The following is a 22,383-nucleotide window of genomic DNA, read 5'->3' on the forward strand; positions in this document are numbered from 1 at the left end:
GGGCAGGGAGCGATTACCAGGGGCACCTCCCATTTGGTGCAGGAGGGAACAGGTGGCTCCATGCTGTCCTATGCAGCTCTCATTGGCTGCAATTCCCAGCCTATGGGAGCTGCAGGGACAGAGCTTCCTGGTGCTTGTGGTGATGTGGTTCCAGCCAGGGGGAGAGGAGGGAACGGTAACATGTGAAGCCACTTCTCCCTCCCCCCATCAAGAAGGGCTGGCCCAGAACACAGGGGCTTTATGGGGCCTGGGCTAAGGGTGCCCCTTAACCCAGTATGCTGAGCTACAGCACCTAAAGCCCCTTTCTTACTGCTGCTGAGGCCAGCGGAGCATATCTCTGGGGGCGCCATTTCAGATTTTCGTAGGGGGTGACCTGTGCATGCCATGATGCTGAGGGCCAGAGTGAAGGCATGGGGGGAGGGCAAGACTGAGGATGAGGGCAAGCTGCAAATGGGGGGGGTGGTCCACCCCATCCACCCTCCCCAACACACACAAGGACTACTAGGGCACTTGAAAACACTGGTTTGTTTGCAGATAACTTAGCAGTTAGCTGACAGGAGCACTGTATCTAATTCCTATGTCAAAGAAAAAATTAAATACATATTAGATCCATTCAGCTCTAATACTAACATAATCTGACATCTTGTAGCAAGTCACTTAACGGATACTGGTTAGGCATAAAATATGAATGTATAGTCTTGCTTTGTTACTAAGTCTCTGGAGGGTGGGGGCGGGAGAGAGACTGTCAGGATTTCTGGGCCCTATCTCAGCTCTGGTTGTGGAATGAGGTCTAGGGGGTTACCGCAGGGGGCAGATATATCTGGAGACTATATAAGATCAGACTAGTCATGCTGGGTCAGATCAATGGTCCATCTAGCCCAGGATCCTGTCTTCCCACAGTGGTCAATGCCAGGTGCTTCAGAAGGCATGAACTGAACGTAATAATCAAGTTTTCCATCCCTTGTGGCCTGTTCCCAGCTTCTGGCACACAGATGCTAGACACCATCCCTGCCCATTCTGGCTACTTGCCACTGATGGGCCTCTCCTCTTTTTTATTGGAACCCTGTTAGGGTTTGGGCCTTTTCACCATCTCCTGGCAAAGAATTCCACAGATGGAGTGTGAAAAAACATTTCTTTTGTTTGTTTAAAATCTGCTGCCTGTAAATTGAATTGGGAGACCGTCTTGTGTTATGTTAGTGAAGAAATAAATAACATTTCCTTATTCTATATTTCCACATCATTCATGATTTTCTAAAGCTCGAACACATCCCCTCACCCTTTAGTCATTTCTTTACCAAGCTGAAAAGTCCCCGTTTTTGTAATCTCTCTTCATAGGGTGGGGAAGCACTGGGATGGGTTCCCTAGGGATGTAGTGGAGTCTCCATCCCTAGAGGTGTTTAAGTCTCAGCTTGACACAGCCCTGGCTGGGTTGATTTAGTTGGGATTGGTCCTGCCTAGAGCAGGGGGCTGGACTTGATGACCTCCTGAGGTCTCTTCCAGTTCTATGGTTCTATGATTCTGTGATATGGAAGCTGTTCCTTACCCCAATCATTTCTGTTGCCCTTCTCTGGACCTTTACCAAATCTAATATATCTTTTTTTTTTTTTTTTTTAGATGAGGCAACCAGGTATGCATGCAGTATTCAAGATGTGGGCATGCAATGACTTTATTATTGGCTATGTCTAGACTACGGGGTTTTTCTGAGATACTAGGGGTACCCTGGAAAAACTCTGCTGTGTCCAGGGTATGTGTCTGCTCTTCCGCTTTTTTTTGCAGAAGAGTAGACACGCTCTTTCGGAAGCCCTGTCTTCCTCCTTCCACAAGGAAGAAGGGCTCTTCCAAAAGAGGAGGATTTTCTGAAATTTGGCCCAGTGTAGATGGGCCAAATTTCGGAAAAGCCTTTTCCAAAAAAACAATTTGCGTACTCTTTTTCGATAGATCATTGTAGTCTAGACGTAGCCATAGAAGTAATGTGGTATTTTCTGTCTTACTATCTATTCCTTTCCTAGGGTACGTCTACACTAGCCCCCTAGTTCGAATTAGGGAGGCTAATGAGGGCAACCGAAATTGCTAATGAAGCGCGGGATTTAAATATCCCGTGCTTGATTAGCATATTCCTGGCCGTTCGCCATTTTGGAAACTGACTAGCCCGAAGTAACTGCCCGCGTCTACACGCGGCAGAGAAGAGCGATTCCGAGATAAACCTTTTAGTTCAAATTAACAGTTAAACGTCATTCCATGAGGAGTAACAGTTAATTTGAACTAAGGGGTTTATCTCGGAATCCCGCTTCTCTGCCACGTGTAGACGCGGGCAGTTACTTCAGGCTAGTCAGTTTCCAAAATGGTGACCGGCGGGAATATGCTAATCAAGCGCAGGATGTTTAAATTCCGTGCTTCATTAGCAATTTCAGTCGCCCTCATTAGCCTCCCTAGTTCGAACTAGGGGGCTAGTGTAGACGTACCCCTAGTGGTTCGAATATTCTGTTCGCTTGTTACTTTTTAGACTGGCCCTGCACATTGAGTGGATTTTTTCAGGGAACTATCCACGAGGATTCCCAGAACTCTTTCTTGAGTGGTAACAGCTAATTTAGACCCTCTCATCTGGGATGTATAGTTGGGATTATATTTTTCTGTGTGTATTACTTTGTGCTTATCAACACTGAATTCCATCTGCCCTTGTGTTGCCCAATCACCCAGTTTGGGGAGATCCCTTTGTAACTCTTCCTGGATGGCAGAACAAGGAGCAATGGTCTCAAGTTGTGGTGGGAGAGGTCCAGGTTGGATATTAGGAAAAACTATTTCCCTAGGAGAGTGGTGAAGCACTGGGACGGGTTCCCTAGGGAAGTAGTGGAGTCTCCATCCCTAGAGGTGTTTAAGTCTCGGCTTGACAAAGCCCTGGCCAGGTTGATTTAGTTGGGATTGGTCCTGTCTTGGGCAGGGGGCTGGACTTGATGGCCTTCTAAGGTCTCTTCCAGCTCTATGATTCTATGATTGTATGAACTCTTTGCAATTGGTTTGACTTAACTACTTTAATTCGCTATCATCTGTAAATGTTTCCCGCCTCACTGTTTTTTCAAGATCATTTATGATCAAGTTGCCCAGAACTGCTCTAAATGCAGATGACTCTTTTTTCCTATCTTTTACCTGGCATGATCATCTAAGGACCCTCCAAGTACTGGAGTGCCCAGCTTTTTGTGGTCTCCCTCGGTTTATAAACAAACTCCCTGCCCCAAAGCAAAGCTGGAACAGCACAAGCCCTGGGTCTAAGGAATGGGATTTAAGCAGCCCTCAAGTATGAAATAAAGAGGTTCAAATCTCAGGGCATAGCTACAGATCTTCCTAACGCCCCCTTAAATGCCAGCCCTGTGTGTCTCCGCCCCTGCCATGGCAGCTCCCTGAATAGCAGGCCTAAGCCCCAATGCCGGGCTTATTAGACAGCTGTGCGGCCAGACAGCTTAGAAGGAATCTTGAGAATACCAATTTAAATGTATTATAAATGAATCTAACACTTTTCTACATTGTCAGATATAGTGATTTCAGTTATAACACAGAACACCCATTTTATAGTGCTCCCTTTACAGTATTATTTTAGATTACAACTACAAAAAAGATAAATCGTATTTTTCAGTACAAGTACTGTAGTGCCATCTCTTTATCGTGAAACTGACCAATGTAGATTTTCTTTTTGCGACGTAACTGCACTCAAAAGCAAAACATTTACAACTTTAGGGCCTATGTGTCCTACTGCTTGTTCAGACAATATCTAAGACCAAAAAAATTGTTTACATTTATGGAAGATGATGCTGCCCACTTCTTTTTTACAATATCACTGGAAAGTGAGAATAGGAGTTTTCCTGATACTATTTGTGGCCAGCATAGCAAAGTGTTCATGTGCCAAATATACTAAATATCGGTATGCTCCTTTATTCTTCAACATTTGTGAAACAATTTGTTTTTAAAGTTACAAACTAACACGGCTACCCCACTAAGATTTTTCCACATTTGTTAAGTTGCATTTTCACTTTCACTATATTTAAAAATTTAGAAAAACATTCACAAATATTTATAATAATTTAAATTGGTGTCTTATTATTCTTTAACACTGTGATTAAAACTGCAATTAAGCACGACTATATTTTTAACCTTGCTATTAATTGTGATTTTTTTGTAATCGTTTGCCAGCCTTAGTTGCCATATATTGGACTGGAGGGACAGCAAGAGAAGCAAAGATAATATATTAACCTCAGGGTTGAGGTTTGGATCAACAGTGTCTGGCGTAACTCTGTGTCATTGAAGGGCATGCATTGATCCAAGGGGAGGGGATGTGCAAAAAGATGCTGTGAAATCATTACAACCATTAATAATCCAAGAGTTGGTCTATTAGTTTGTTTTATTTAACAAACAACCTAAGGGCTATCTATGTGCCTGTGAATTCTCCACTGTAATGTCTAGTGTCTAATTCACATTCCCAGAACTCTAGTCTCTAACCTAGCCCTCCCATTTGATGCTGTGCATGCTCACATCGGGTGGCCAGGGGCCTTCAGAGGGGGGGATGACAGGACAATTGTCTATGCAATTTAGCTATGTCACATTGATTCCAGGGCACCATTTGTGGGGGATACTAGCTCCCCTCCTGAGTTTGAACCCCTGGATTTCATACTTGAGGTCTGCTTAAAGCCCATGCCCAGACTCCAGAGGCAGCTCTTCAAGGCAACAGAGTTTGAGCTGCTTGCAGCTTTGCCTTTGGTTATAAAGAGGGAGGCAGGTGATTAAGAATAACAAAAGGCTGGGTGTTCCAGTCATTGAAGGATTGATAGATCAGCCTGAAAACATGGCCAGGTACTCCACTTAAAAGATGCGGGGGAAGGAGTAGGAATGAGTGTTGCGCTACAGGGATCTGCATTTGGAGCACTGCCATTAAACTTCTCGTAAATGTTCTTGAAAAGGGGGTGAACACGGACTAATCCAAAGCTGACTGCAAAGAGTTACAAGAGGATCTCCCCAAACTGGGTGACTGGGCAACACAAGGGCAGATGGAATTCAGTGTTGATAAGCGCAGAGTAATGGGCATGGGAAAATATAATCCTAACTGTAGATATAAAAAGGAAGGGGTCTAAAAGAGTTGTTACCACTGAAGAAGCTGATTCCACTCCAGTGCATCCAATTCTGGGGGGCCCCACTACAGAAAGGATGTGGACACATTGGAGATGGGCCAGAGGAGGGAAACAAAAATGAGGAGGAGGCTGGAGCACATGACCTACAAAGAGATGCTGAGGGATTTGGGATCATTTAGTCTGCAGAAGAGAAGAGTGAGGGGGGATTTGACAGAAGCCTTCAACTACCTGAAGAGGATGGAGAGAGGCTGTTCACAGTAGTGACGGATGGCAGAACAAAGAGCAATGGTCTTAAGTTGCAGTGGGGGAGGTCTAGGTTGGATATTAGGAAAAACTATTTGCCTAGGAGGGTGGTGAAGCACTGGGATGGGTTCCCTAGGGAGGTGGTGGGATCTCCATCCCTAGAGGTTTTTTAAGTCTCGGCTTGACAAAGCCCTGGCTGGGATTTTTTAGTTGGGATTGGTCCTGCTTTGAGCAGGGGGTAGACTCCATGACTCCTGAGGTCTCTTCCAGCCAGAGGATTCTATGATTCTATAAAGAAAGATCTTTTTGGATAGTTCCCTGAAAACATCTGCTCAATATTCAGCGGCAGTGTAAAAACTAAAACGCTAAGAGAATATTGGCAATCGTTAGGGAAGAAATAGATAATAAGACAAAATACCATATTGCCTCAATATAAAGTCATTGTATGCCCACATCTTGAGCACTGTACACAGATCTGGTCACTCCATCTAAAAAAAAGATATGTTGGATTTGGGAAAGGTATAGAGAGGGGCAACAGAAATGATTAGCGGTAAGGAACGATTTCCATAAGAGAAGAGGTTTAAAAAAGTGGGACTTTTCTTCTTGGAAAAGAAATGACTAAAAGGTGGGGGGATGTGTTCGAGGTCTAGAAAAGAGACTGGCCCTAGAATTGGGGGTGTGCGGAGCAACTGAGTTGGGGGGAAGAGAAGCTACTGACAATGTACTGATGAGAGGCAGAAAGAAGAAGAAGGTGACTCCAGTAAGGAGGAAACTGAAACCTGTGAATATTTTTTATTGGCTATTGAGGACCAAAGTCCACCTTGAACAGGGGTTTGTATGTAAAGTCTGACTCGAGATTGGTTTATATAGCCAAAGGGGAAACTGAGGCACAGCTCAGGACTTTGGCCTATGGCACCACCTTTGTGGCCTTGCAATCTCTGAATCTGATTTCTCTGATAGGGCACAGCAGCCCGTTTGCTAATAACAGACCTGCAGTGCTCCCACCCCTCTAGCCTTCCTCTTGTGCTAACACGGGCAGGATGCTGCCTTCTCGGCTCCTGGGCTGTGTCCAGACTCAGGGTTTTTTTCGGGAAAAGTAGCCTTTTCCCGAAAAAACTTCCCCTGCGTCCAGACTCAAGCCGCGTTCTTTCGAAATAATTTCGAAAGAACGCGGCTTTTCTTTCGATGGCGGTAAACCTCGTTTCACGAGGAAGAACGCCTTCTTTCGAAAGTTCCTCTTTCGAAAGAAGGCGTTCTTCAATGTAAATAGGGCTTCCTCGAAAGAGAGCATCCAGACTCGCTGGGTGCTCTCTTTCGAAAAAGCGGATTGCTCTTTCGAAAGATCCGCCTGCAGTCTAGACGCGATCTTTCGAAAGAGGCTCTTTCGAAAGATGCTTTCGAAAGAGCCTCTTTCGAAAGAAGCCTGCAGTCTAGACATAGCCCTGGTGCCTGGAGTCATCCTGGGAAAGTGACCTTTGCCGCTGTGCTAAGGAGGTTCTAGTGCAGACAGTAAGGTGCTGACTTCACAGCGTTACACCAGACAGCGAGTGATCACAGGGAGAACAGCTAGTACAGAGGGGAAATTACCACAAGCACTTTGCTCTCAATGTGCTTTTATTTTTCTTTCCTTCTTGGCTCCCGCTTTCATCCATGTTTTCAAAGTACGTTTTTGAAAGAACAAACATGGCGTTTACTGAGGGGCAACTGGGCGTCCATGATGAAAAAATAATAATCAAGCAAATGAGTCAGGATTACAGAAAAAAAGATCCACTTGGCCCAGTGTCATGGCAACCTAAAAGTCTCACCATAGCAACTTGCAAATCTCTTCTTTTAAAAGGTTTGCGTCCAGCTCCCTGCATCCTGTGCTATTAATGGTTCCATGTGTTTGTGCCCCTGATTGCAGACAACGGGTACAGAGAATGCCTCATGAATGGGAGCTGGGCAGCCCGCGTCAATTACTCCCAGTGCCAGGAGATCCTCAGCGAGGAGGTATGTGCCCCACACTGCTGGCCCCAGGCCCTGTTTGTTCCAGGCAGTTGGAAGGAGGTGGCCGGAAGGAGGAAGAGGAAATCGAGTGGTTGGGTGTCTGGTAGGCAAAGAGGAGCCTGTGTAAGGGTCCGGAGCCATCTTGAACTTCTCACATCTTTGATGGGTTGTCAGCAGCAGGGGTTGTTAGCCCAACCAGTGACCGAGGGCCACAGGGAGCGAATGTTATGCACCACCTGCATCATGAGCCCTCCATGCACGCAGGCCCCTGTGTCGCTGCACCGTGGGCTACCAGGCGTGGCCGCCTCGGAGGAGGACAAGCTGCGTGACCACCCTAGAACATGTACCCCACCCACGGGTGGTAGGAAACAAGCCACGTGCAGCTCCAGGCACAATGTCCAGCCCCATTATCAGTGACAAGGGCACGTCCTCTCTTGACTTGACAGCAGGACACTACCTGCCGGTCTGGGGCCTCCCTTCCAATAAAGCCCCCTAGGAATGATTGTCTAGTGCTCCCGCCGCAAGTGGCTCTTTAATGTGTCTGCTGCAGCTCTGGGCAGCACGCAACAGAAAGCGGGTGTGATTCAATTGTTAACCACTCAATGCGACTGTAAGTCGGGAGGCCTTTATTATCTGATTAACCTCGCGTAGTTGATACATCGCAGGGAGAATTATAGCTCTAGGAAACGAAACAATGAATTCACCCTGCTGAGGGGACCCCGAATGGTAAATATGGTGCAATCTAACATACCCAGGGGAACAATCCAACCCCCAATGGGGCTGAGCCGACTGCTAGACTGGGTCAGATCCAGCCATGGGCCACATGCTAACCAGGCATCAGACCTCGCTGGGTTCCTGATCTCTTCTCAAGGGACTCCAGCTCCTTGTCAGGTCTCAGCTCCCAAGTGCCCAGCCTCTTTGGAAAACGGGATTTATGCTCCTAAGGCACCAAGCTCTTCCATCAGAGAGCTGGAAGCATTTTACAAAGCAGTGACCAGTGGTGGCTACTACCTGCCAGCTACTGCTGATCCACCTTTCTTGTGTCTTTTCTCCCCCAGAGGAAGAGCAAGCTGCATTACCACATTGCCGTCATCATCAACTACCTGGGACACTGCGTCTCGCTAGGGGCCTTGCTCCTGGCCTTTGTCCTCTTCATGCGCCTGAGGTGAGAGACCCAAGAAGCCCATGGCTGGTGTCCAAGTGGTATCCAGATCCTGCTCTCCTGTTTTCCTCTGCCAGTGAGCAGTCAGAGATAGGCCATGTTGCCTGGCTTGCTGGGGTTGAGAGGGAAGAACTAGGCCTGGTCAGAAAACAGGGAAGCAACCATTTTTGTCCATGGAAAAGTTCAGTATTTCAGCAGAAATTTGAATAACAAAAAATGTTGAGACCAAATCCTTGATATTTTGATTTGGAAATGCATCATGGCATTGGTGCTCAGGTGCCATTCTCTTCTACAGGCCAGGCTCTAGTTGGGCTACATCTCCCACAGCCTTGTGGAGGAAGGGTGGTGCATTATGGGAGTCCCTTATGCTTCTATGTATAATTTACACAGGAGATAGGTAAGCAGCTGCAGCTTTCTCTCCCCTTGCTGGGGCACAGACTACTGAGATAGATGGGATCTTGAGAGGTTATGGAGTCCAGTCCCCTGCCCTCACAGCAGGACCAAGTACCATCCCTGACAGATTTGCCCCAGACGGCCCCCTCAAGGCCTGAACTCACAACTCTGAGCTTAGCAGGGCAGTGCTCAAACCACTGAGCTGTCCCTCACCCCAGACTATGGCGCTTACTATCAGTGAGCAGCCATTATTCCTTGTGTAGTGTTAACGCAGCCCTTGTGCGAGGGATGGCACCATCACCAGGGTGTCGCTGGCTTTCGTACAACGGAACCACTCACGCCATACGCAGTGCCGTTGTATCCAACCTGCCGGACCTGCGGCTTATCACTTGCCGTTCAGCCCCCTTGTCCTGGCTCTTTGCACCGCATTCTTTGGGAAGTAAAACCCAAACCGAGTGTCTCTCTCTTGCTGGGACGGAGGCATTCTGCTGTCTCCTTCCTTTGTTGACCTGATATTTAAATGGACCTTCGTGGTCTCTGCCTGGGGACCCATCCCAAGCAAACACATTCCTTTGTCTGGGGCTTGTCTACCCTGGCAAGTTACTGGGCTGTTATTTTCAGGCTCAGGGGTGTGAGAAAACACCCTTGGGACAGCGCTGTGAAGCGCCCGTGTAAACAGGCTCCCACTGCTGTTAGCCACTCCCCTCGGGAGAGCTCTCTCTCTGAGCTCTCGCTGGGACCACACTGCTGCCTCAGAGTGTTGCCATGTCAACACTTTAAACTTGAACGTGTTGACTAGGGGTGGGGAACCTCAGGCCCGGGGCATGGATGTGGCCCCTGGCTTGCCTGGATCTGGCCTCTGAGGCTTAGGGCTCCCTGCCCCCGAGCATTGGGGAGCCCGCTCTGCATCCTAGCCCCTCCACGGCCGGGCTGGAGCACACAAAATCTACTCGCCTGGGTCTCCTAGGCTCCGGTGCACAAGGGGGGAATGTGGGGAGTGTCTTTGTGCTTCTCAGTCAGGGGCCACGTCAGTGGAGGGTTTGGGGGGGGGGGGGTTGCTTCTCACTTGTATGCGGCCCTGACTGATTTTTCTGTGAGTCAGCAGCCCCCAACCCAAAATAAGGTTCCCCACCCCTAATGTAGACAAAGCCTAGGACAAACCGATTTATCAGGCCCCGCCCTCTCCCCGTGGCGACACTGTTACCAAAAAGCAAACATTCGCAGGAGTGCCGTAAGCAAGATACGAGAAGCGATTCTTCCGCTTTACTCAGCCTTAACTGGGGTGCTGTGACCAGTTCTGGGCACCACATTTCAGGAGAGAAGTGAACAAATTGGAGAAAGAGCAGAGAAGAGCAACCAAAATGATGAAAGGAAACAGGAGCTGTGAGGGAAGATTGAACAAATTAGGTTTGTTTAGTCCGGAAAGGAGGAGACTGGGAGGGCACATGATAACAGTTTTCAAGTACAAAAAAACATTGCAAGAAGGAGGAGGGAGACGAATTGTTCTCTTTAACTTCCGAGAACAGGACAAGAAGCAATGGGCTTAAATTGCAGCAAGGGAGGTTTAGGCTGGACATTAGGAAAAACTTCCTGTCGGGGTAGTTAAGCACTGGAATAACTTGCCCAGGGGGTTGTAAATTCTCCATCCCTGGAGATTTTTAAGAGCATGTTAGACAAACACATGTCAAGGATGGTCTAGATCGGGGCAGATAACATATGCCCTGCCACTATCCCAGGGCCCAGTTTTCAGCCAATAGGAGCTGAGAGATCCTGCTGAAGGCAGGGCAGTGCATGAATCCCCCCACCCCAGGGGCGTGCAGTGTGTAGAGAGGCACATGGCCCCTGCAGCTGGCTGCCCTGAGCAGTGTGCAGGGGTGTGGAAGGCAGGGAGCCTGGCTGAGGGTCCTGCTGGGCTGCTGGCCGGGAGCCACCTAGGTACGTGCCTCCTAGCAAGACTCTGCATTTGGCATCCCAGCCCCTTCCTCCCCACAACCTGCTGCCCCCCCTCTTGCACCCTTGCCCCATGTAATCCAAACCCTCTGCACCCCCCACTTCTGACCCCATTCCCCCCCAATCGCCTGCCCCAGGTCACAACCCAATCCCCCCGCATCCGCTCCTGCACCCCTGCCCCAGGTCACAACCCCCTCCCAGATCCTGCAGCTGCCTCTGTACCCCTCCTCCAGGTCAGAATCCTCTCCTGTACCAGTACCCATACCCCCTCCCAGACCCTGCTCCCCCTCCTGCACCCAGTCTCCTACCCTGGGCTCCCTTCTGCACCCAACCTCCATCCCAGACCCCTTGATATCATGGAAGAGTGTGATCCTTGTCCGCTCACCAAATTCTGGGGGTGTCCTCCCCCCAGTGCTTGGTCCTGCCATGAGTGCAGGGGTCTGGACTCTCAGGGTCCCATCCAGTCTATGCCCATTCCAGGATCAAGCCCAGACTCGGGATGCTCTCTGCAGGCACATGGCACAGCAGGGGATGATCTGTGAGTTACTAGTTTTATGACATGGCACCTTTCAGACGCGCACACCAAGCCATGGCGAGCTGTGGGACACACGTCCGTCCAGCTGAAAGTCATCTCGTACCGGGGACCCCTTGTCCTCAGGATGCTCGTAGGGTCCCGATGAGTTAGGTCCAGCTCCCACACCACAATCTCACCCCCGGGTGTTGCACCGACTGGCCGGCTCCGCAGGAGGAAATCCGGGAGGCGGGGGAGACTGGAAGGGGCACAGGATGCACGACTCCAAAGGGCAATGGTGACCTCGCAGCCTCTTCCCGTCCCCTCTTGTGTCCACAGGAGCATCAGGTGCCTTCGAAACATCATCCACTGGAACCTGATCACAGCCTTCATCTTGCGCAACGCCACCTGGTTTGTGGTGCAGCTCACCATGAACCCGGCCGTGCATGAGAGCAACGTGGTAAGTGCAGCGCTGGGCGGCAGAAACAGGCAGGGGCGGCGGGGGTGGGTCAGTGGCTCTGTGCTCCGCATGGCCACCGCTCTATCCAGCTAGAGCAAAGGCAGCGCAAGTAACAACAGCGGGAGCCCAGCCTGCAGCCCAAGCTAGTCACAGCGCCCCATGTGGCTGGGGCAGCCGGCGCTGACACCCCCGTTTCTGGCTACCATGTGTAGACATAGTCACTGGATTATAGCTAGCTCTGGTGTGCCAGCCCGGGCTGCGGGCACGCCCCGAGGGGCAAACGTTTCCCGACTGCGCCGGGCACTGCCCATGGTGCTGAAGCTCACTTGGCGCAGCAAGCACTGCCCAGGGCACCATGTTGCACATCTGGCATGCCAGGCGCTGCCCAGGGCACCATCTTGCACATCTGGCATGCCAGGCACTGCCCAGGGCACCATCTTGCACATCTGGCATGCCAGGCGCTGCCCAGGGCACCATCTTGCACATCTGGCATGCCAGGCACTGCCCAGGGCACCATGTTGCACATCTGGCGTGTCAGGCACTGCCCAGGGCACCATGTTGCACATCTGGCGTGTCAGGCACAGCCCAGGGCACCATGTTGCACATCTGGCGTGTCAGGCACAGCCCAGGACACCATGTTGCACATCTGGCGTGTCAGGCACAGCCCAGGACACCATGTTGCACATCTGGCGTGCTGGGCACTGCCACAGGTGATATGCAAGACCCAGTGTGCTAAGTTTAGCCATGCGGGGTGATGCTGCCCCATCTGGCTAGTGCTGCATGGCCCTGTGAGCAGGGTGCTGCCCAGCCCGGTGGGTGCTGGCGCTGAGCGGGTGCAGCTGTGCTGAGAGCTGCACTAGCCAATGAGAAAGGTGATGCCATGTGGGCCTCTCCCCATGCCCGTGGCCGTGACGGGCGCTGTGGGTGGCTCCCCGCAGGGCAGGCAGCTCAGGCCAGGGCAGGCTGGTTCCCGGTGACGTAGGCGGGGGAAGGGGCACTGAGGCTGTCACCCAGCGCTGCGGGCCATGCACATGGCACCGACCAGCTGCAATCAGCAGAGGGAAGCCGGCGGCGCCTGCCAAGAGAAGCTGGCCAGGGTGGCCTGTGGCCGGGAGGCAGGTACACTGTGCCAGCGTTTCCTGCTGATCCCGTCCCTGGGCAGGGCTGCCCCAGCGCTGGCTCCTGGCCCAGCCCTGCTGGCTGGACCCTCGCCCCAGGCTCCGTGCAGCGGCTCTGTAGGCTCCAGAGGGCTGGCTCTCCTGACTAGCCAGTGCCAGTCGGGATGCTTGCAGGCCAGGAGGAAGCAGATCAGAGCAGCGTTTTGGGATGTGACCGAGGGTCGGAGAGGATTGGGGTGCCAGCTCTGGGAGGGGGTATGAGTGCATGTGAAATAGTGGGGCAGAAGGTTGGGGAAGGGAGGGGCTGAGGTGCCAGAGGCAGGTTCTTGCCAGGAGACTTGCCAACCTGCCTGCCTGCAGAGCTAAAGGCTTACAGAGCTTACAATGTTACTGCTTGGTGGGCCGGATGTGGCCCACGGGTCATATTTTGCCCAGGTCTGCCTTAGTTATTAGATGAGGGAGGCCATGGAGCTAGCCAAAGAGACTAAGGGATGGTGCATGTGTGAGTCTTGGGTGACCTTTGTTCAACTCTATTTTCTGCCACCGAGAGCCTGGGTTAGTTTGTGCCTCAGTTTCCCAGCTGCCGTAGAGGGATGATAGTAGCGTCCTGCCTCATGGGATAAATATTTAGTCTGAAATAGCCTGACCCCCACTCCCCCCAAATTCGATTTTGCAAGTGAAGTGTCCACACTAACAAGCCCATTATTCCGGAATAAGGGGGCGTGGAATTCGACCTCTGTACTTTCCAGGAGGAGTAACGCTCTTCCTGAACTTGTGAGTCCCAACTAACATTCGTGTGGATGCTCTGGTGCCACCAATTCGAACTAACTGGCCTCCCACAGCTCCCCAGATAGCTTCTTGGGGCTCAGAGTCTGAGGTGGCACGTCCACATTAATGGAGCCTGCCTCGGACTCATTTCGATGGTTCCCTGTAGTGAGGACACGGAACTTCAAATTTGTAAAATTGGGAGTCTGTAAGTCGAATTTAGTACATTCCAAATAAACTCCTAGAGCAGACATGGCCTGAATGATTGTGAGGTACTTTGATGGGGGCTAGAGAAGAGTGGAAGCAGATTCTAGAGACTTGAGCACTCTGCAACTGACCCATTGGGTCTCCTTGGGCAACTCACTTTCTCTTGGTGCCTCAGTTTACCCTCTGTAATATGGAGCTGCTGGGTCTCCCTGCCTGTGAGATCCTGTGGGAGTAGTGCTGTCAGTTTTCATCACCAGATGGATCAAGCAGCCAGGCAGGGATAAGGAGCTCTGGCTGTTTGTTTTATTACCAAATGCACATCCTCACCTGCTTCCTTTGTATCCCTCCCCCGCCATGGCAGGCCTGGTGCCGTCTGGTCACAGCCGCCTACAATTACTTCCACGTCACCAACTTCTTCTGGATGTTCGGCGAGGGCTGCTACCTCCACACGGCCATTGTGCTCACCTACTCCACTGACAAGCTGCGCAAGTGGATGTTCATCTGCATCGGCTGGTGTAAGTGCCAGGGGGCGGGGCCAAGACTGGGCCTAGGCCCTGCCCCTGCCTTGCCTGGGATGTGGGGTGCCACTCCCCGTGTGGCCCAGAGCAGCATGCAGGGGGTCTGTGCAGACACCATCACTGCCTGCGGAGCTCCATGCCCAGCGGACATGCTGCTGGCATTCCCCCCTCGGCTACATGCTGGGACCACCCCTCCCATGTTACATTGGCCTGGGCTTGCTCAGCTGAGGCTGGATAGAGCCACTCATGGTCTGAGGCCCGGCTCTGTTCGGCCCATACCATACCGTTGAACCACACGTACTCGTGGCTCCTGGCGCAGCAGAAACATGGAAGCATTTGGAGACTGCACCCAATGGGGGATCAACCCCACCCCGACCCAAGTTCCCTGCAGCCTGGGCACGACCCTCAAACAAATTCACTTGCATCCCCTTGCAACCTTGCGCTCAGCCACATAACACCCAGTGGGAGTGTAACCACCTGCAGGCAGATTCAAACCTGGGACCTCAGCAGAGGAGCCTATGCAGCTTGGCTGCGCCTAGACTGACATGATTTTGCAGAAATACTTTTAACGGAAAAGTTTTTCCGTTAAAAGTATTTCCGCAAAAAAGCGTTTCGATTGGCACGGACGCTTTTGCGCAAAAGCATCCCTGCCCAGTATAGACGCACTTTTGTGCAAGAAAGCTCCGATGGCCATTTTAGCCATTGGGCTTTCTTGCACAAAAACTTAAGGTGCCTGTCTACACTGGCCCTCTTGCACAAGGATTCTTGTGCAAGCGGGCTTATCCCTGAGCGGGAGCGTCAAAGTATTTGTGCAAGAAGCACTGAATTCTTACATTAGAACGTCAGTGCTCTTGCGCAAATTCAAGCGGCCAGTGTAGACAGCTGGCAAGTTTTTGCCAGTCTAGACGCACCCCTGGAGCTATCAAGCCAGCTGAGGCTGGGGTTACAGGGAGCACAGGGGAGGTATTTCTTCCTGCCTAGCACCTGAGCCTGGAGTCCGGTGGAACGGAGCCCTCCCTGCCTCAGAGCTCTGGGACTCGCTGGCGAGACTGCGGAGAATCATTTCCATTCACGCAGCTGCATGGTGCCGGCAGGCAGAGCCCGGTGGGAGCTTGTGCCGAGCTCAATGCCAAATCCAGGGCTAGTGAAATCGTCCCCCAACGGCATTTTATTTGCTTCAAAACTTTCACCTGATTTTTTTCCATTCCAACTTGCAACGCATGCGAGCCAGCCTGTGTGACCGCAAAAGAAGGGAGACGGGGAAAGTTCATGAAACCCTCCCCAGCAGTTTCCCCAATTTCAGGCTCTTGAATTTTCAAATTTCATCAGGAACCAACCTTCCAATCAGCTCCACTAGAGCCGGCGCTTCGGGGGCGGCGTCTCACGAGTGCCCCCAAGTCCTGGTCAGGAATCGGGGGTAAATCTTCCAGGACCTTCGTCTGTACTTCTGCTGCTGAGATCGATGTTTTTTTCCTCACAGGTATCCCCTTCCCGATCATTGTTGCCTGGGCCCTTGGAAAGCTGTATTATGACAATGAGAAGTAAGCCTGAATTCTACCACCCTACTGAAGCGCTGTCCAGGTCTCTGCTCAGGACGGCTGCTGTGCTAGGTGCTGTACAAAGGGGTGGCTATGGGTTCCCCTAAAGCACGTACAGAAGGCGGCCGCATGCAAACAGTGGGGCATGCCAGACAGGATTCTTCCTTTCTTCCTAAGCACTAGTTCCGCACAGCGACTGGCTTTCCCCTTGATGCGAGGAGTGAGGATTTACGGGGAGATGTTAGCCTGAGCCAGGGGTCCCTACTAAGTGTTTGCTGAATGGAGGTGGGATTTAATCAGCCAGCTGATTTATAAACTGCCTCCACCTGAGCCATTTTCACAGAGCCCTGCTAATGGAGGACTTAGCAGGAACGTGATGTGTTCTTCCCGTGAACTGTGGAGTTAAAATTAGCCTGTTTTGGCGCCTGGCAGCTTGCCTTGTTTTGCAGCCGCGGTTTTGCCTTGTTGTGACTCTGAGACCTTTTCCACAGGAGATGCATCCGGCATGGCAAAGCTGGATGGACACTCTTAAGCCTTGTCTACATGGGATGTTAGTCTGGTACGATTATCTCGCTGCAGTTCCACCCTTACAGCTGCCTGAGGGAGGCGATAATTCCAGGATAACAGCCTCTCTCCGGTTTAGATGAAACTACTTCCAAAGCAATGGAAACTAACCCAGAATAAGGGCTTCTTAAACTTGCCTGTTCTTGCCATCGAATTCAGATTAGGGAAAGGTGTGAATATAAAGTGCCATTGCTCTTCCTAATTCTATCTGGACGCATCCTTCTTGCAGAATAATGGAGTCTTGTTCCCACTTAGAGTGCGTCTACACAGCACGCTAAACTTGAAAGCAGATATGCAAATTGCGCATCTTATTTCAAATCTATTTCAAAATAGCTTATTCTGAAATTTGGCGCATCTACACCATGCCAAATTTCGAAATAACGCGCTATTTCGAGCCATCCCTTAACCCTCGGGCAACAAGCTTTACCGGGATGGCGAAATAGCGTGCCGGTTATTTTGAAAAATATTTTGAAATAACGGGCAGCTTGTGTAGACACAGGGTAGCTATTTCGGGATACCAGAGGATTCCCGAAATAGCCGCACAGTGTAGACGTACCCTTAGTCAGATTATACTACGTCTGTTATCCAGAAGGAGAGGGTCCACACATAGGGCTGCTCAGTGTTAGCTATTCCGGAATAAATCCAAGTGCAAATAAACCTCAATTCCAGATTGAGAGTCACCTTATTCCTGACTAGTTAGAATCATAGAATCATAGAGCTGGAGGAGACCTCAGAAGTCATCAAGTCCAGCCCCCTGCTCTAGGCAGGACCAATCCCAACTAAATCAACCTGGCCAGGGCTTTGTCAAGCCGAGACTTAAACACCTCTAGGGATGGAGATTCCACCACTTCCCTAGGTAACCCATCCCAGTGTTTCATCACTCTCCTAAGGAAATAGTTTTTCCTAATATCCACCCTAGACCTCCCCCACTGTAACTTGAGACCATTGTTCCTTGTTCTGCCATCCGTCACTACTGAGAACAGCCTCTCTCCATCCTCTCTGGAACCTCCCTTCAGGAAGTTGAAGGCTGCTCTCAAATCCCCCCTCACTCTTCTCTTCCACAGACTAAACAAACCCAAATCCCTCAGCCTCTCCTCATAGGTCATGTGCTCCAGCCCCCTCATCATTTTGGTTGCCCTCCGCTGGACCCTCTCCAATGCGTCCGCATCCTTTCTATAGTGGGGGGCCCAGAACTGGACACAATACTCCAGATGTGTTTAAATTCATGTCCTACCTCAACTTCCCATGTAGACATGGCCTTGGGATGGGCTCTTCCCAGGAAGTTGTGCCAAGCCCCACAGCCCCCATGCTGACTGCCCCATTCGCTTGACTTGCAGATGCTGGTTCGGGAAGCGAGCAGGTGTCTATACCGATTACATCTACCAAGGCCCCATGATCCTGGTGCTCCTGGTAAGAGCAGACATGCTTGCTCCTGTGATGACACCTTCACTCTTGTCTTGATTGTGGAGGGGACATTGTCCTAAACTGCTCAGGTCTTTTCAGCCAGGGAGAGCGGCTCTGCCCATGGGGCTGGGGAAGGGGGGTGTTTTTAGGAGAGCGTCTGTCCGAGTATGTCGGGTCAACTTGGAAATAACTAGTCACTAAAATGCCCATCAGCGTTTTGCCCCACACAGCCCAGTGCTGGAGCCAGCCCATTGGGGTGTCTTGTGTGGTGTCCTGGGGGAAGCAGGCAAGTCCCGCGGCAGCCGTGGGAGCGAGGGATAATGGAAGAGCAGGGCAGGAATGGAGACAGCTGGCAGCATTGCTTTGAGCAGGAAGAACAGTTAGGAGGTGACATATTTGCTGGGAGCAGCGCTGGACATCCCATCTCTGCTGCAGCTGAGTGGCGAATTAGACCGGCCCTCATCCAAACTTATGTTCCTGACCCAGCTGCTGAACCCCACCCTAATAGCTGAGTCCCTTGGCGCTCAGCTGATAAATGCTGATAAAGCACATTGGGGCTGTTCTCTATTTGTACAGCACCTTGCACCCTGGTCCTCCTGGGTTGTTGGCCCTTGTGCTCACGATACAAATAATAACTGGAAATCGTATTGAAAATTGCACCCCTTTCTGTGACCCCTTTGGCACTCTGGCCCCAGCTACCCAATCCCCACCTTTGCATCCTGCTAGATTCCTCTCCCAGATGGAAACCACCCTCCCCCTTGTAACTCTGGGCCTGTCCCTCCCATTCCTGCACCCCACATTCCAAAACTTCCCCCCAAGGTTATCCCTTCTCCCCTCTTCTGAAAACTGCCAAACTTCTTGTGTCCGAACCACATAAGCGGTACAGTACAGATAGACCACTATTCAGGGATGGACCAGCCATCCCAGATGGGAATTGTCCAGATTAGCAACATCCCATAACATAAGAACTAGGGGTCACCAAATGAAATTAATAGGTAGCAGATTTAAAACAAACAAAAGGAAGTTTTTCTTCAAGCAGCGCACAGTCAACCTGTGGAACTCCTTGCCAGAGGATGTTGTGAAGATCAGGACTTTTACAGGGTTCAAAAAAGAACTCGATAAATTCATGGAGGTTAGGTCCATCAATACTTATTAGTCATAATGGGTAGGAATGGTGCCCTTAGCCTCTGTTTGTCAGAGGTTGTTAATGGATGACAGGGGAGCTGGGGTGGCCAACCCGTGGCTCACGAGCCACTTTGGCTCTTTCCCCCCTTAAAGTGAGGCTCGCGAAGCCTCCCCCTCAACTCGTGAAGCCGCCCCTGCAAATGGCCCCCGGTTCCCTGTGCTCACCGGGTGCAGGGGAGCCATCCGGCATGGCGAAGCAAAATGGCGCTGGCATGATGGCGCCGGCCGACAGGAGCCTGATGTGGCCAAAAAGCCAAACTGGAGGTTTTTTTAAAGGGGCAACGTCCTTTTTTTTTTTTTTTTTCAACAACAACTTTTTTCCCTTGGCTCTAGGCTCTTTGCGTTATATCCCACGCTATTTTGGCTGTTTGCCTGTAACGGGTTGGCCACCCCTGTGGGAGGAATCACTTGATGATTCACTGTTCTGTTCACTCCCTCTGGGATATCTGACATTGGCCACTGTTGGAAGACAGGACACTGAGCTAGATGGATCTTTGGTCTGACCCAGTCTGGCTGTTCTCGTGTTCTTATATTCTTATTCTTAGTTCAGGCCCAAGGCATGGATGAGGGTGGTAGGTACTATCCATACCCACATGTCTGGGTCTGCCCCGAAGAGCTATAATCTAAGGCTAAGGGTGAGAGACAGCAGGTGGCTGTGACAGACAGGGGAATACAACAAACTTTAAAACCAGCAAATAGTCCTGTAGCACCTTAGGGTATGTCTACACTAGCTCGTTAATTCAAGGTAGGTAGGCAAACGAGGCGACTGGAGTTGCAAATGAAGCCCAGGATTTAAATATCCCGGGCTTTATTTGCATGTTCCCGTCCGGTCGCCGTTTTGAAATTTCACTAGCCCGAACTCACTGCCGTGTGGCTACACGCATCAGTAAAACGTTAATTCGAACTAAGTCCTTAGTTTGAATGAACTGTTACTCCTTGTGGAATGAGGAGTAATAAATAGCAGAGAAAGAGAAGGGATGGGGAGGGAAAGAGAAGGGAAAAATGGGGGGGGGGTTGTCAATTAGAGTGTCCATGCTAAATGAGGCTACTAGAGTGGGCTCTAAGTATTCTAAGTACCCAGTGCTTGGCTTTTTACCTCCTTAGGATGTGGAATGGAGCAGCCCGTCCAGTTAAGGTCTTTTGTAAATGAAACCAAGTTCTGCAGCTTCTCTCTCCAGCTGGCTGTTGAAATTGCTTTGAAATAATATAGTCACTTAGAGCCATCAGTGAGGGCCCAGGCAAGTTGCATTTTCCCCAACCGGTTTCTGTGTTACCATTTCGAATATCTGATTTGTGTCCATTCATCCTTTGTCTTGGAGACTGTCCAGTTTGGCCATTACACAAGGCCGAGGGGCATTGCTGGCACTTGATGGCACAGATCACATTGGTGGTTGTGTCTCTGATGTGGTGGTTTATGTGGTTAGGTCCTGTGATGATGTCGCTTGTATAGATGTGTGGATGGAGTTGGCACCGGGGTTGATTGCAGGGGTGGGTTTCTGGTGAGTACGGTGGAGGTGTGCTGTGTGGTTATGGGACAGAATTTGTTTGAGGTTAGGGGGTTGTCTGTAGACGAGGACTGGCCTGTCCCCCAAAGCCTGTGAGAGTGAGGGGTCATTTGCCAGGATAGGTTGTAGATCGTTAATGATGTGCTGGAGGGGTTTAAACTGGGGGCTGCAAGGAATGACCAGTGATGTTCTGTTGTTTCCTTTCTTGGGCCTGTCTTGAAGACGCTGATGCCTGGGTACCGTAATTTAGCGAATATAACCCGTGGGTTATATTAGTTTTTACAAACCCCGCACCCCCCCCCCCCTCCCACGGGGTATACTCGGGTGCAGGGTATACAGAATTTTTTTTAACTCACCAGGTGGTGAGCTCTCCATCGCCTCTTCCTGTGGCTGTGCAGCCGCCAGACTCCAGCCTCCGGGTGGGGGAGTGCTCATCCCCCTGCCCCTTCCTGCGGCTGTGGAGGAACCTGTGGGATGAGCGCTCCCCCGCCCGGAGGCTGGCGGCTGCGCTGGAACCTGAGGCGGTGAGTAGCTAACCCCCCCCCCCCCTCCCGCACTGTAAATATACCCCCAGCAAATATACCCCCGGCACAGAAAAGTCTTGTATACCCCGCGGGTTATATTCATGCGTGGGGTACACAAGATTTTTTTTTTACTCAAATAGAAAAAAACGTGGGGTATATTCGGGTGCGGGTTATATTCGTGAAATTACGGTACTCATCTGGCTCTGTTGATCTGTTTTTTCACTTCTCTGGGTGGGTATTAAAGTTTTAAGAATGCCTGATAGAGATCCTGTAGGTGTTTGTCTCTGGCTGTGGGATTGGAGCAAATCCGGTTGTATCTTAGCGACTGGCTGTAACAATTGACTGTGAAATGTGTCTTGGATGGAAGCTACAGCCATAAGGGTAAGTATAACGGTCAGTAGGATATAAGGTGGTGGAAATGTGACCTTCATGGAATTGCATTGTAGTGTCAAGGAAGTGGATCTCTCGTGTGGACTGGTCCAGGCTGAGGTTGATGGTGGAATTCTTCAAGGGTCTCTTTCCTGTGGGTCCATATGATGAAAATGTCATCAAAGAGTAAGGGTGCTGGGGGACAAGAGCTGAGGAAACGTTGTTCAAGGTCAGCCATAAAGACCTTGGCATATTGTGGGGCCATGCGGGTGCCCATGGCTGTGCCGCTGATTTGAAGATACAAATTGTCTCCGAATGGGAAGTAGTTGTGGGTGAGGACAAAGTCACAGAGCTCTGTAACCAGGGATGGTGTTCCTGATGGCCAGCAAGCCATCATTGTGTGGAATGTTGGTGTAAAGAGCTTCTACGTCCATGGTGGCCAGGATGGTGTTTTCGGGAAGATCACTGATGTTCTCTGGTTTCCTCAGGAAGTCGGTGGTGTCTCAAAGACAGCTAGGTGTGCCGGCAGCATAGGGTCTGAGGAGAGAGTCAATATAGCCAGATAATCCTGCCGAGAGTGTGCCAATGCTTGAGTGATGGGTCGTCCGGGATTTCCAGGTTTGTGGATCTTGAGTAGCAGATAGAAAACTCCTAGTCGGGGATTTTGCAGGTGGGGGGGGGGGGGTTGTTTGTGTACATTTGGTCCTGAGCTGTAGAAGTAAGTTTCCCGAGCAGATGGTTTTGGGGGGTTTGGGTATTTAGTGGGATCCGAGGAGAGAAGGCTGGCATTGCTGACCGAGTGGAGTGGGGCTTTGGCGTCTGGTAGCAAGCTGAGACCTGAGGGCTGAGAGGCAGGAGGAGGCCGGG

General features: G+C 50.8%; 1 protein-coding gene across 1 annotated transcript in view; it reads left to right on the plus strand.

Moving 5' to 3' along the window:
- The window catches only part of LOC102445239 (corticotropin-releasing factor receptor 1), a 108,148-nt gene that overhangs the window by 63,249 nt on the left and 22,516 nt on the right, over nt 1-22,383 (plus strand). The window contains exons 4-9 of the mRNA XM_075911382.1: nt 7,261-7,346; nt 8,402-8,508; nt 11,699-11,819; nt 14,271-14,424; nt 15,908-15,968; nt 17,867-17,939. Of these exons, the coding sequence (XP_075767497.1) occupies nt 7,261-7,346; nt 8,402-8,508; nt 11,699-11,819; nt 14,271-14,424; nt 15,908-15,968; nt 17,867-17,939 (602 nt within the window). The remainder of the gene's footprint in view (nt 1-7,260; nt 7,347-8,401; nt 8,509-11,698; nt 11,820-14,270; nt 14,425-15,907; nt 15,969-17,866; nt 17,940-22,383) is intronic.

This window comes from Pelodiscus sinensis, chromosome 29 (assembly GCF_049634645.1).
Source record: "Pelodiscus sinensis isolate JC-2024 chromosome 29, ASM4963464v1, whole genome shotgun sequence".
Classification (NCBI taxonomy): domain Eukaryota; kingdom Metazoa; phylum Chordata; order Testudines; family Trionychidae; genus Pelodiscus; species Pelodiscus sinensis.